This window comes from Fukomys damarensis, unplaced genomic scaffold (genome assembly GCF_012274545.1).
Source record: "Fukomys damarensis isolate Sample0158 unplaced genomic scaffold, DMR_v1.0_HiC HiC_scaffold_24, whole genome shotgun sequence".
NCBI classification, from domain to species: domain Eukaryota; kingdom Metazoa; phylum Chordata; class Mammalia; order Rodentia; family Bathyergidae; genus Fukomys; species Fukomys damarensis.
In genome coordinates, this window is record NW_022900936.1 from 13469845 (window position 1) to 13485288 (window position 15444).

At 39.2% G+C, this 15444-nt stretch overlaps 1 protein-coding gene across 2 annotated transcripts in view; it reads left to right on the forward strand.

The window, feature by feature from the left end:
• Grik1 (glutamate ionotropic receptor kainate type subunit 1) overlaps window positions 1–15444 on the forward strand; it is a 268271-nt gene that overhangs the window by 121530 nt on the left and 131297 nt on the right. For both annotated transcript variants that reach the window (XM_033768030.1, XM_033768031.1), the window contains exon 4: window positions 15208–15389. In XM_033768030.1, coding sequence (XP_033623921.1) covers window positions 15208–15389 — 182 coding nt within the window. The remainder of the gene's footprint in view (window positions 1–15207; window positions 15390–15444) is intronic.

Genomic DNA, 15444 nt, shown 5'->3' on the forward strand with positions numbered 1-15444 from the left:
TCCCCCCCCTTTTTTTTTTTTTTTTTTTTTTTTTTTTACTGGAACCTCTTCCCCAGTCTTCTGCTTCCATTTCAGGGTCTGTTTTGTTTGGTTTACAGTCGCCCGGTGGTGCTCATTGTCCACATGATAAAGTCTAAGCCCTTCTCATTCAGAGCTCTTCATTGCCCTGTCATTTTTATCTCCGCTAATCCAGGCACTAGCTTCCTCCTACTGCCTGTATTCTCACATCAGTTAAGGGGCCAGGGAATTGGCTCAGCGGTTCTACTGCCTGCTTGGCAAACACAAGGGTCCAAGTTCGATTCCCGGTACCAAGGGGGGGAAAAAAAAAGAAAGAAACTTACTTCTCACATCAGCTAGGATGAAAAGTCCATCATTTGCTAAATGTCCCTAGATGCTTTCCATACCCTCTCTTCTGACGCTGGCCCCTCAGTAGGTTCTCTACAAAACTCTTATGCTGGAGGATTCCCTCATTCACCACCATCACATTCAACTCTTACCTCTTCCCAAACTCTCTGAGACCCAGACTGCTCAGGAGCACTTTAGAAATACAAGAATTTTATAGAAAAACCACATCTTCTTTATCCAGTTTCCAACGGATGGGCAAATGGGCTGTTTCCAAGATTTACCTATTACAAACTGTGCCGCTATAAACATGGATGTACATACTTCTCTGTGATATGATTCTTTTAGTTCTCTTGGAAAGATACCCAGCAGAGGGATGGCTGGGTCAAATGGAACCTCCAGTCCAAGCTCTTTGAGGTATCTCCATATTGATTTCCACAGTGGTTGCACCAGTCTGCACTCCCACCAACAATGGAGAAGGGTTTCTTTCTCCCCACAACCCCGCCAACATTTGTTATTGTGTGATTTCTTGATAGCAGCCATTCTTTGTGGGGTGAGGTGGAATCTCAGTGTTGTTTTCATCTGCATCTCTTGAATGAATATTACTCAGCCATAAAGAACGAGAAAATAGATTCATTCATAGGAAAATGGATACATATTGAAGATACACTCCTAAGTGAAATAAATAAGTCACACATGTGTAAATACCAAATAGTTTCCCTGGTGTAAATAATCTGCAACAATGCATAAGATTCTAATAAGATTATTGACATTTAGAAATGGGAAGAAAGGAGCTAAAGGTGTAGGGAAGGTGGGATGGGTAGGGGAAGAGTAAAAAGGGAAAAGAAAAAAATGTGAGAGAATGAAAAGATGAAAATAAAGTGTTTGTAGATGGGGAGGGGAGGAGGGGGTGAAGGGAGGGCAGAGGTAAGGGGAAAAAATGAGAATCAAGACTTGCCATGTAGAGGTACAAGATCCCAACAATGAATGTAACTGTACTGTATCCCTAAAATGTACCAATAAACTCAATTAAAGCTGAAAAAAAAAAGAAATACAAGAATTATACCACATGTTCTATTTGAACGATCTGGTCACAAGCCTATGAGATTGGGATTTCCTGACAATTGGAATTTTATCTGTTTATTTGTTTTTTGTTTTTTGTTTTTTTTAATTTGCTACCTGTCACAGGTCTGGCAGATAGAAAAGAGCTTAGTAATTCCACACATAAAAATTAATATTATCGAACATTTGAATTTCTTTCTCTGATTGAAATTAACTCATTTCCTTGATCTACATATTTTGTAATGAGACTAATAAAAGTAAGGGCAAAAATTAGTAAAGGTGATCACTTTCAAACATTTAATGCTACTTCATTTTTCACTGCCCTTTCCACCAAGCATTTGCACTTATTATTCCCCAGAAAATAAATAGTGAGCCTCCAGTATATGGCACTAAACTCTGGTTTCATTTTATACTCTCAGATAAAAGTGACTGTTATGGCTGAAAATATGCATTATGTATTTTCTTATGCCTCATCTCATTTTTGAAAGGAGTGAAGGTGGTAGGCGATTGGATATATAATTCATAAATATTATATTCAAAGCAATCCTACTGAGTGGAATAAGCCACAGCAGTCATATTTTTAGAGCTTTGCCTGCTTGCTATGAAGGAAGAAAACATATCATCAAACGAACTCCATAAGCATATTCAAAGAGCCTTGAGGTAGAACACTGTAATGTAAACATAAATGTAGCTAGATCTACAAGTTGCCTACCTGTGTTAAATAGAGAATTTCATGAGCTAATAAAACCATACTATTTCTCATTACATCAAGCTTTCCATAGTATAATTTCTCACTATATCTGCATCTCCAGCAAAGCAAAATCATGTAAAAGGAAAACAACTCATTGTGATACATGGATTTGATTTAAGAAAGAGTTCAAACAAAGGTGTAGGCCTTATAGATTTTTAAATCATACTTAAATAAAATATAATCAAGCCTGTGACACAAAAGTTAATGTCCTAAGCACCTACTGACATTGGATGGTTACTCAAAAGTGACAATAACTTCACGCAGGAGAAATGTACAACTATAATTTCTAGCACCTTTTACCAGAAACTGAAATGACCTTTTTATCCTTGATAAGTTCACCTGAACTCAGATGTGTAATAAATACTTGTTGAAATGGAAAATCCAAAATGATTTTGTGTGTCACCCAATAAGTTAGAGATGATTCATGTTAAAATGTTTTTAACCACAACGACATTAAAAATGTAAATGAATAATCAATTCAGCCATTAAATTGGAACCCAGAGAGTAAACAGATCATCTGAGATCAATAAAAACTGACATCTTGTGACTTGGAGGGGGTTTAATACTGCTTAACTCAGGGTTCTCTATGGCAGTAATTATCAAGCCATAAAAAGCAGGAAACTTAGTAAACCTGAAGGGAAGGAAAGGACTTAGGTGTGCTCAGCACCTGCCTCCACGACAAAATTAAGTACCCATTAAAGAGCACTTTATTGGGATTTGTTCAGGAGTTTGCTAAATAGCCTGCAGCCAGCACAGATGTGGTGGGACCAAATGGCCCATTACTCCCATTGAAATCAATGGGAGCTGTGAGCAGGTCTCTAAGGACAAAATTCAGTTCACTCAACGGGAGCAGGCAGAGCTAGAAAGGCTGCAGAGAGCTCCTGGGAGGAGTAAAGTTGTGTCTCGCCTCATCTCTTCGGCCTCTCTTTCCTGGCTGTTCTTCCCAGCAGTCACTGATGTGCCTCTGATCTGGCACTCGGAGGTGACCCAGGGAGACGATGAGAAACTGCTGCCCACTGGACACCCGCTCTGCTTCATTAGACCCCTGGTGGAAGCCTGGCTTCCTTCCCTCCACGCACACTGAGAAGAGCTGAGAAGCTGAGCACCAAGCGCAGTGCGGAGGAGATGCAGCGGTTTCTGCTTTCTCAAGGCCAATCTCAGCAAAATTGGCCCACAGCCATTGCTTTGTGTGGAACAGTAGTCTGTAAACTTTTTTGTAAAGAGCAAAATATTATATAGCATAGGCTACGCCTCTGGCTATGTGGCCTTGGTCACAACTACCTCAGTCTGGTCAGGTGGCCAAAAAATCACTATAAAAAAACACATAACTGACTGAACAAAGAGTGTTTCGGTAGAATTTCATTTAGAAAAACTATATGCTGAGCTAGACATACTTGGTCTCAGGACTCTAGTTCAGCCCAACAAATCAGACACACAAGCTTCAATATCACAGGGTTTCTCTTATATGAGAAACTGAAACAATAAAGAGCCAAATAAAAGATGAGTAATAAAAAGTCGGGGGATAGATCTCTCTCAAAGGGGAAAGGATCAAGAGAGAGAGGGAAAGAAGGGAGGGAAAGGTGTTGAAAAAAGAATTAAGATGAGTTGTGTACGTATACCAATTCCCCAGAAGAAATGTAAACATTACATAGTACAAACACATACTAACATGCCTCAACCTGCACAGTGTAGGGTTCAAAGCCAGGGAGAGAGGTGGGGAATGAGGAAAACACCTCAAAGAGATCAAGATTATTTTTGATAGCCGTGACCAGGTGGGACCACAGCCTGATGAGCTAATGGCCATCTGGCGTCCAGTGTGCTCTTTATTTATAGTGTAGGAAGGTGGGGTAACTACTGCCATGTGGCCCACATGGCCTAGGCAGAGCATATAGCATGACTGTTTCATGACCAGGGCATGCACACGAAGGGAACAGGGAAGGTACACAATGTAACTGTCTCTTGGGCCATGCCATGCAGGTTTGACAATATGGTCAAATCTATGGAGGAGAAAGGGAGTCAGGACAAGGTGGAAGGCCATCTTCAGGCTCAGCCCACAGCACTAATAAACTATTGAGATAAAAAGAAAAGAAAACAGGAAAAGAAATGTAACTAAAAAGTAAGATTTGTAATTTTATGAAAGTCAGAGTTTATGAAAGCTGCGGGAGATCGGTTCGGTTTATGCTCACAGCTTCTCTTGTGTGTTGCTCTCTGGGTTTTCAAACTCTTTTCCCTTCTCTCCAGCTGTCCTTCCTAGCTTCTTTGTCACTCTTTTGTCTCCATCTTTCTGGCCTTTGCCAAGTGACAGCCTGATTAATTTGACAAACAAATTTCCAGACAGGTGTTGAAGGGGTGGAAAGGTATGATATTCTTCCTCATCCATCATGAGGCCATGGGTGACAACCCTATGACAAAAGGAAAATTAGCAAGAGAAAGCATGAAACATTTATTTAATGGGTTTTATGTGACGTGGGAACCTTTCAAATAAAGACCTAAAGACCCAGAATACTGTCTCTGTCTCTTTCTTTTTCTTTCTTTTTCTTCTTTATTCTCTCTCTCTCTCTCTCTCTCTCTCTCTCTCTCTTTTATATTCTCTCTCTCTCTCTCTCTCTCTCTCTCTCTCTCTCTCTCTCTCTCTCTCTCTGTCTCCCCCTTGCCCCACCCTCTCCCTCTTCCTTTCTTTCTGTAATGCTGAATAGCGACCCCACCTGCTAGGCAAGCACTCTACATCTTTAATATAGCCCCAGCCCCTAAAACTGTCTATCCCTATGCTTTCGTTGGATGAGGAAAGAAAACCCGTATGAAATGGTAATAGACTGAGGGGGAAAATCCAGCAATGCCTATTTGATTATTCTTAGACTCTTTGTGTAGCGTTCCTTTTTCTTGAGTACGAAACAGGGCCCTCTTGGAAGAGAATCTTCAAGGGAGAAGGATGAAGTTGATTTTTCTAAGATTCATGGCTTATTTGGGGTGAAAAGAGTTATAGTATCTAGGATTGCTTTGGGAGAGAAAGGGCAATTAGAAGCAATAGGGCCAAAGGTCAGAAGGACTTTGCTTCTAAGCCATTTTAATCTTCTTCAGTTCGGAATATTTAGTACCATAAGGTACCATACCTGGAGATAACATGTTCTAAATCCCAAGAGTATTGATGGATAATAATGACTTTGAAAGTTGCTTCTTACTTTAAATTTATCTTAGTACATTTTAAACTTGGCTTCTTTGAAAGACAGTGAAAGCATGAACATTGCATGCCAGAGAGGGTGGGATTGCAAAGTGTTCTGTTACACTTGGTTAGGCAGCCACCTACACAGCCAGCTTGGACAGCCCACTCTGAATAAGCAAATGCTGATCCAAATTTCATTGGCAAATGGTATAACTGACAATGTGAAATAGGAAGAAAAGGGCTAAAGGTATAGGGGAAGTGGGAAGGGCAGAGGAAAGGTAATAAGGGAAAGGAAAAATATGACAAAAGGAAAAAATGGAAAAAAAATTTTTGGAAATAGGGAAGGGAGGAGGGAATGAAGGGAGGGCAAGGGTATGGGGGAAAAAATGAGAACCAAGACCTGTCATGTAAAGGTACAAGATCCCAATGATGAATGTAATGTACTGTATATCTAAAAATTACCAATAAACTTATGAGAAAAAGAAATTTCATTGGCAAAACACACACACACACACACACACACACACACACACACACTTCCCACATCCTCTGCTGCCTGCCTGGGTTTTATTTTTTGAATTACTAAGAAAGCTCACATTAAAGTTTCACCTGTCTCTTAAATTAACTGGTAAGGTGATTTTTTTGAGCTAGTGAGTAAACAGCCAAACACACATAGTCTTTGCTATGCTTGTCCTTTTCTAATACCTAAATTGCTTCTTTCTTCAATGGGTTTTCCTAAAAGTTTTACTTTTCTATTTTTATTTTTAAAAGACAGCTTTCTTGGGGTAATTTCTTATTTACAATGAAAAATTTCATGAAGATATAAACATCCAGGAAAATCATCAGAGGTAATACTTGATGCACATTCTTTCAGATGTTAAGATAGGCAGGCTGACAGAGAGAGAGGGAAAGAGGGAGAGAGAGAGACAGAGAGAGAGACAGAGACACACACAAAAAGAGAGACAGAGAGAGAGAGAGAGCACTCCTTGTTTAAAACACATTTTCTACCGGCCACTGTTCTATGCTGCACACAAAAATGTCTCAGACATCATGGATTCCAGACTCTATTTATCTAATGAATAAAATATCTAAGTAAATATTTAGTATAATAGATGGTAGGGAATGTTACAAAAAAATAAAGCAGCAAATAACATTTGAGAAACTTGGGAGACTAGGGCATGAAGAGGGCTTTGCAATTTTAAGTAAGGATACCAGAAAACTCCTATTAGAAAATAATATATGAGTAAAACATTAAAGAAGATAGTGAACAAACCATATGGGAGTCATGTGGAATGTGGAGAGAGCATTGCAGGTTGGCAGAGGAACAAAAAGTGCAAAGGCCCTAAGCTAAAATAAACCTGTATTGGCAGCCCTGTGTTAAGTTCCATCATTAAAAATCCATATGTTGAAAGATTTGTACATATAAATAAAATATCCTGAATCATCATTGTAGTCCCCTTTAAATATTTAGGCAAAACGTATGTAAGCAAAAGTAGAAAGTTTCTAACAGAAATGTTTCCTGTTCTATGAAGTGCGTGTGCACAGGGCAGTTTCCCACATTCATACCTACTCCAGTCCTCACTCCACCACACACTTGGAAATTGAGGCCACTTATGTGCGGGATAAATGAGTAAAGCTGAAGTAACTGAAATGTTTAGGCTATAAAGCAAAACCAGTAAACACTAGAAAGACAGTGGCTACGGTTGACAACTATCTGCAAGGCCATGGAACGAAAGTTTTGGCTAAATCCTCTGACAACAGTGGGAAGAGATTGAGAAGCAGCTCTAGCATTAACAAAAGGCTGAACTTTTAACCTATAGGGCTCTCAGGATATAGAATGTATTCTTTCCAAAGGATTTAGCTCCTTGCCCCTGGGAAATTAAGCCCAGACTATCGGGGTCTTTGTCAAAGAACAATCCTGATACAGACTTCTGTAGTACCCAAGATGTTGCCCTGGATGAGACCTGAACTAATTTCCAACTCTCTGACTATCCCCAGAATAGTCTTTGTTGTGGGGCCTTGGTGAACAAAGAAGAACAAAAATCTTAACCTGAAGCAACTTAGGTTACACTGAAGCCTAAAGAAAAGCAGCGTATCCACCTATACAGGATCACACCTTTCAAACACGATAAGCATTGTGGAAGAAGGAGAGAGTGGGACAGGACAGCTAGGAGCCAAGAGTGCAGTTTGCAGAAGTCAATGTCATGTCAGATTGCAAAGGCGAGATCTGGGCAAAGACTGGAAGGGGCTGAGAAGAGAAACCATGTGGTACCACGGAGCGAATTTGGGGCAAGAACAGCAGCTACAATTTAACACGAGGGTACACCTCACACATGAGAGAGACAGGAAGGAGGCCAGTGTGATTGGTGTGAAGGGAGAGGAGAAGATGGTGGAAAGAAAGTCAGAAGAGAGGAACTTTTAGACCCTGCAGCTCTCTGTCCATCATTGGATGAGCTTTCGCTGTGTGTGAAATGGGAAAAAAAATGGAGGAAGTTTTGAGCGAGACCAGATTCACATTAGTAATGGATTCTTCAGTTGTTGTACGACTAAGTCACTGTGGAAGTCAAGGAGGAAATATGGAAGCCGAGCAGGTAACTTACAGGCACCAAACAAGAGGTGGTGGCCATGGAAGAGTAAGAAGCCAACCAGGGCTGGAAATATTTCTGAAGCAGAGCTGGCTTTACACCCTGAGGATGTTTGAATCTGTTCCCTGTTTGCAAACTTTCACTATGTGCCGCGGTCCTCTTTCCTTTGCCACCATTTGTGTGGTAAAACTGCACTGTTTGATTGACCAGTCAAGCACTGCAGGGTTTTTTATAAAACTATATAAATAACATCACAGATGTTCCCGACTTGCATGCATTTACCTTTTAATTTGACTATCCTTTTGTCATATCGGATCTAGTGCCCATCATTACCTTTGGGTCCGCTTGGTGCAGATTTTGAATTGAGGAATTTAATTTCTGAGGAGCTTGAGTCATCTCAGGTTGCACAAACTTGCCTCAGATTAACCTGTTTTACAAGAAAATAGGAAGCATATTCTCTCCCATTCCTCTGAAATAGCAAAGTTTTGCTCCGAGTTTCAATTTGCACATTGCTTTCCTCTGTCATGAGACAAGTGCCATATGTTAAGTTTATTTTTAAATGGTGCATAAGAACAGGGAGGTTGTGCTCTATTCTTACACAATATTAATGTTGTGGAGCCTGTGAGGCAGGTTATTTTGAATTCATACCTGTGAACTAAAAAATGAAAATTAAATCCTTAATAATAATGTCCTGAGGGAGTGTGGGATAAGAAAAAGAGTTGCCAAAGAGGACTCTACACTTTCTGGCCTGGGCCAAAGAAAAGATCTGTCATCACTTGAGCTGGAGGTCTTAGGTGGCAACAGTTTGGATGAATAAGGATGATATCAGGAATTCAGTTATAAATATGCTAAATTTGGGATTCAGATATCTGTAGACATATAAATGGAGTTATGACTAGGCAGTTCATGTATGAATCTAGAGTTCAGGAGAGTGATATAGGTTTTGTTTTGGTTTTGTTTGTTGGTTTATTTTTGGTTCTGGTGATCAAACTCAAAACCTTGCACTTGAAGGGCTGCAGAACCACTGAGCTAAATCCCCAGGCCAGGAAAGTGATACCAATTTGAGCAATCTCAACATATAAAATAGGATTGCATAAGTCCAGCAACAAAATGAGTCCCAGACAGATGCCTCAAGTCCTGGACTAAAGAGACACATTGCCCTTGAAGGGGTTGGTTTTCTTCATCTATCTATGGCTTTCTTAGATAATTTTTCTCAATACATCACAATCTTATAAGATTTCTAAAATATAGCCTACAATAAAGAGTGATTATTCATTACAATAAATATAGTCTCAGAGCTTTGCAGTGAGGATTAATTTGAAATGAGATTAACATACATAAAAATGTCAGTCATTGAAAAAAATAAATCCTGGGAGGAATCATGAGAGAATAGCAAGCAAGTACAGAAACAACAATAACTAAATTCTTGAGTGCTGACTATGTGTTGTGCACCATTTTTTTTTTTTTAGAGAATTAACTCATTTAATGTGCTCAACCATCCTGCGAATAAATGAAACAGCTACTTTTGTGGCTATATTTAAATAGTAACTTAGGATTTCTTAGGAAATCTAACGTATTTCCATTTCTCCAAAGGTAAAAAAAAAAAAAAAAAAAAAGAAAGAAAACATTGAACCAAGACTTTGACAGAAGCCTAACATTTGAAACCAATGGAAAGCAACATTTTGTCATGGTTAATCCAGCCAAAATGAGGGATACTGTGCATATAATCAGTGCTGAATAAAAGAACAAGTGAACTTTTCACTTTCAGCAATCAGTGTACCCACCTGGGTTGTTAAAATCACTTGGTGCCACCCAAAACGCTCTGCTGCGTGTCTCTGTACAGTGCCACTTGAGATGGCTGAGAGTTGGGAAATTCTTACTACTTGGAACTAACAAGGCAAAAAATGGCCATTCCTTTTCTCTCGTTTCACTCTTTTCTAGCTTTCATACTCCCACCCAGTTCTCTGACCAGAATCCTAGTCAGTTTTTCAGAATTCTGCTCAGGAGACTCATCTTCAGACGCCATGTGCCAGGTATATTATTTTTAGTTACCATTGATATTATCTAAGATTCAGTACCAAAATATCTCGTCTGAGCTAACTGCAACCTAATACGTCTCAAGTATTTTGGCCACACTCTTCTACGAGTCCTTCACAATCAAGGGACACATTTTCTCTTTTGGAATGTTTTCCAACTAGCCTTTTTCGTTGTACTTTTGAAAACTCAAACATATGAAGATCGATGTCCACTTAAAAATGTTACTTTCCTCCAGGTGATTCACTCCCTATTTCCATTTCCACTTCTACTTCTCAGTTCTGATTTTTTTTCTCTCTCCCTTTAGAGGATCCGCACTTTATGCGTAGGATCCCCTTTAGAATCCTATTAGATTTGGGCACATTAATATATCAACAAGTGTATGAAATGCTATTTTGCATGTTTCTGAATTCAAATGAAGACAATATTAACATTTAAAATGTGTGACCTGATCTTTGGGTCCCAATGGTTTATTACATTCATTTTTAGAGCATCAAACCCACTCAGGTGGTTTAATGAACAGGGAATTGGATTAAGGCTCAAGAAAACCTAGGTACTTTCCTTTTGCAATCAGATTCATTAAATATAACTAAAGCTATTCAAAAATGGCTTGGACTGCAATGTAAAAATAGAGACTTTCTAACACGGAGAGATGTTCAGCAGCAGCTGTGTGGAGGGGATTCCTATATCCAGTAGGGTCTTGACCTTCAAGGTCTCTGCCAATTCCTGGCATCTATGGCTTATTTTCAGAGCCCATCCAAACAATTAACCTCCCTGTGCCTCACTTTCCTCACTGTAAAATAGCACTGACACTTGTCCATTTCAGAGGTGTATTCTAGGTTTATTGAGCTATTAATAAAGCATGTCGCATACTTCATTAAAAAAGGGGCTGTGTAAATAGCAAAGTTTGTTATCACTGAAGGAGAAGGGAGAAGATATTTTAAATATCCACTGGAAAGGGCAGGATTTTTTTTTTTTTTTGTATTCCATTTGCTCCACCTATTAAGCATTTTTTTATATCATATCTGAGCACACAGAGAATATACATGGTCAAAGCAAGTATATAGAATTGGCCATTTGGATATTTTTGAAGGTTACCTCTTTATACAGAGCCTTGTTCAAACTTCGGTTAAAAAAACAGGCTGTTCACTAAAGCATTTTCAAGCCAAAGGCACTTTCCTAATTGCGTTCTAGGAACAGGGGTGGGGAGCAAGCTCTATGATATTATTTTATAGCTGCGTGGTTTATCTGTCTATTCAGAAAGATTTAAACTTAGAGAAAAATTAAGTATACAAAGAGAAAATTTAAGTATACAATAAACTCCTATCTACTGTCATCTAGATTCAGCAATTTTTATTATTTGAGCACATTTGTTTTAATGCCCCATCATTTTCTCATGGTAAAAACACCTGCAACAGCAAGGGCCAGGGAGTTAGCTTAGCGGCAATGCACTTGCCTTCCTGGCAAGCACTAGGTCCTGAGTTCAATCCCCCGTACAAAACAAACAAAAAAACAAAAGGACTGCAACAGCAATAACAATAATAGTAGTAGCATTGTTTAGTCATTTGAAAGTAAGCTGTAGACAATGTGACTGTTCTTACTTATTTTTTGTGGGGGGAGAGGTATTGGGAATGAACTCAGAACCTTGCACTTGCAAAGCAGGCATGGTGCCACTGAGCTAAATCCTGGGCCCCACACTGTGACTCTTTTAACCCACAAATACATTAGTGTGTATTTCTTAAGAACAAAGGCCTTCCCTACTATAAGCACAATATAATTATCAAATGTGGGAGATTTTAAAATGGTGCAATAATACTATCTAAAAAATATGTGGAATTATAGACTCTGTATAATTTCATTTTCACTCCTTGTCCCTGGATCATGCATAACATTTAGTTGTCAAATCTTTTTAGTCTCCTTTGGTCCTGCACAGTTCAGCCTTCCTATGTCATTCACATCGACAGTTTTGAAAAGCCAAGAGGAGATCAATTTTATTATATAATGTAACTCACTTGGATTTGTCTGCATTTCATTTTTAAAGCCCCTCCCCTCCAATGGCCTAGAAGAGCATTACCAGCGTGGCATGCATGGTCTCTGCAACTGGAGTTCCAGCAGGGCTGTGTCAGGTCACTTCCACAGGGCTAGAGCTGGAACCAAGAGCAGAAGCAGCACACACCTTTCCCCTGCAGTAATTATTTGTTTAACAAATACTGTTTTCACCTATTCATTACAATGAAATGTAAATAATTGATGGATTGCTGCAAAATGCAAACACAAAAAAGGAAAGCTGCCTCTAAATTTTGTCTCCGGTGAACTAAAACAGCTTTTTGAATTGTAAATGCTATATCATGTGTTAATGAAGCCAGAATGACTTTTCTTAAGCAAACAGTTGCTTCAGGAAAAGAACTGTAAAATCACTATTCCTTGCTCCTTGTTCTTCTCACAGCTTAGGTCTGTAATCTTCAAATCTGCTTATCCCCCTCTTTCCGGAGCCCATTTACCTGTATACTGGCAATTGAGAAAAGGAGAGGCAAGTTTTTCATGGAGATAAATTTATTCCATTCAGAAACTGGTCTTTGTACCAAATTGCTCTTGTTTTTCCTCTCTCAGTATTAAAATGTATTTTCCTTGATGAAACAATTGTGAGAGTGTATGTTTACTTTCATTGGGGAGGGGAGATCATGCATGTGAATGACCTCAGGTGTTTAATAAAGCTTCCATACTTTAGGTTGGCCCAAAATTTCTTTCTCTATTTGCTTCTGCAGGAACTTGTTTGTAGAATAAGTCAGTCATTCCATTATTTAATCTGAAATCCAAAAGTCAAGCAGTGCCATTGATCTGGTGGGCAAAGCCCTACTTTGATAACAGGAAGTGGACTTGACTTTAGGCATTGAGTCTGCCATTATTAGCTAGATGACCTTGAGCAAGCTACCCCACCCTGCATCAGCTTCATCCCGGATCTATTAAATGTCGTGGTAATTGATGCCCCACCCACCTCCTGAGATTTCCGGTATGAAAGTCTCCCGTGGGATACAAGGACGAGGCAGCAGGAATGTGTTTAATTTACAAGCTTCACACAGAGCTTAGAAGCTAATGAACTTACAGGAAATATTTTTTCCTAAAAATGAATGAATATAGTGAGAAATTGCATGTAAATTTTAAATGCCATGAGAGTGTCTGCAAGTCATCAAGACAGAAAGACTCCCTTCAAGACTGACATTCCATTCTGCAAAGAAAGAGCAGTTCATTGCAGCCTATGAAATGCACTTTTAAAATGTCTTTTCCCATTTTATATAAAGGCCACATACTGAGCTCTCGTTTCTGGTCATGTTCAAGTTAAAATGTGTGCGTGTGTGTGTGTGTGTGTGTGATTTTGAAGTATAGAGCCTGGGGAAAAGGAGAAAGGAAAATCTGTCCTTGATCCTATATTTTCTCCATCTCATCAAATAATCCTCAACTGTATCTTTCCCCTCAGAAGCAGTAGCTTGTATTCATAAGGCAGAATAGTGCAGTGGAAAGAAAAAGCATTATAGTCACAAATTATGATTTCAATCTATGGTTCCTCTCAAATGTTTTTGTAACCCTGAGTAAGTTACTTGTTTAGGGTTGTTTCTGCACTTGAAATAATAAAAATAATAACACGTGTTTCATAAAATTCTTAAGAGGATCAACAAATATAACAAGTAACAAATGTACAAATCTGTGTGCTTCATTCTTTTAGTACTCACCAGCGGTTCGAGATAAGGGAATCTAGAAAAACACAAATTCCTTACTTTTGAAACCTTAAAGTCTTCAACTACATGAGTAATTTGAAAAGGAGCAAGAGTCCAGGAAGGCTATGAATCTAATAATTTCCAAAACAAAGACAAAAAGGATGAAATATACCAAAACATGACACCGTTCTACGACAATCTCCCCCACCTCCCTTGCCCCTGCAAATCTGACTCTGAAAAGCAATGTCATAAATTTGCTGTTCAGTACTTCAGATTCAAACCTACCTGTGGCAATTAGAGAAACCCTTCTAATTTAAGCTGCAGTAAATGTGAGTTCTGGGGGAAAATAGCAAAGTAAAACAAATGAAGGAAAGAAAGAGAGACAGAGAGAGGGAAAGAAAGAAAGAAAGAAAGAAAGAGAGAGAGAGAGAGAGAGAGAGAGAGAGAGAGAGAGAGAGAGAGAGAGAGTAGGAAGGAAGGAAGGAAGGAAGGAAGGAAGGAAGGAAGGAAGGAAGGAAGGAAGGAAGGGGAGAAGGGAGGAAGGCAGGCATCGTCTGGAAGTAGCTGGATTCCGTGTGACATCTTGATCTTGCACCTGCAGACCACCATGTCCACCCAATACCCCTAATGCTTACTATACCTTATTGATTTCTCGAAGCTGAAACATCCTGAAGGCACCACACTGCACACTTTATAAGGTCAATTTTCCAATGAGAAGAGAGCCCTTGAGTGAGACACGCCATCACACCGTGCCGCAAACACCAGTTAACACAAGGGGAAATCAGATGGAGGCTTTTTAGGGCTGTTTGCCTTACCCTCCTAATGCGCCGCTAGCAGAGAACGGTGCATGGATCCGTAGCTGTAGTGAAGGAAGCGTTCGTTCCTCGCTTTGTTAGTCAGCTGTGCACACTTTACAAGTATCAATCAATGGTCAATTTTTAAAGAAGTTTTTCTGCTTTTATTATCATAATCTCTAAAAATTCAGAGCATTCATAGGATTTTCCAGTTCTAAACATATTAGCAAGAAATGTAATTAGTCATTTACAAATAGTTAAGTTATAATAAAGCAGTCCAGCTGCAAAACAGAATGTTATGTGTAAATACTTAAGGACGACAAGCTTACCAAAGCTAACAATCCCAAGAAATTCTTGTTTTTGTATTTTTGTTTGTTTGGTTTTGGTTTTTTGTTTGTTTTTGTTTTTTGTTGTTGTTGTTGTTGTTGTTCTTTGGCTTTTAAAGAGAGCACCTTTATAAACTTCAAACAAATTTTTGTTTACCAAACGTTTACAGTGGTAAAGTTTGAAAACTGGAGAGGGCAATTGCATTTTAAATAAATTCAAAATACACCTGGGAAAATTGTGCTTCCTAGCCACACATAGCCACAAAGGGAAAAATATCGGTATAATCTACCTCAGAATAAGGAAGGACGAATGGGATGTCCCTAGTGTGACCCTTAGGTGGGTGGCAGCTTGATACAGTTTGGGAATAGTATGTTTGTCTGTAAATGGCACTGAACAATACGGATCAGTCTCTTTTCCATTGGTGGATGTCGTTTTCTAGGTCTAATTCGTCTGCAAGAGCTCATCAAAGCACCCTCCAGATACAACATTAAAATCAAAATCCGCCAGCTGCCCTCGGGAAATAAAGATGCCAAGCCCTTACTCAAGGAGATGAAGAAGGGCAAGGAGTTCTATGTGATATTTGATTGCTCGCATGAAACGGCAGCTGAAATCCTTAAACAGGTAAGAGGGCAGGGGCTGTTATTTTTTCAAAAGTGTCATTTTTTTTTTTTTTTTT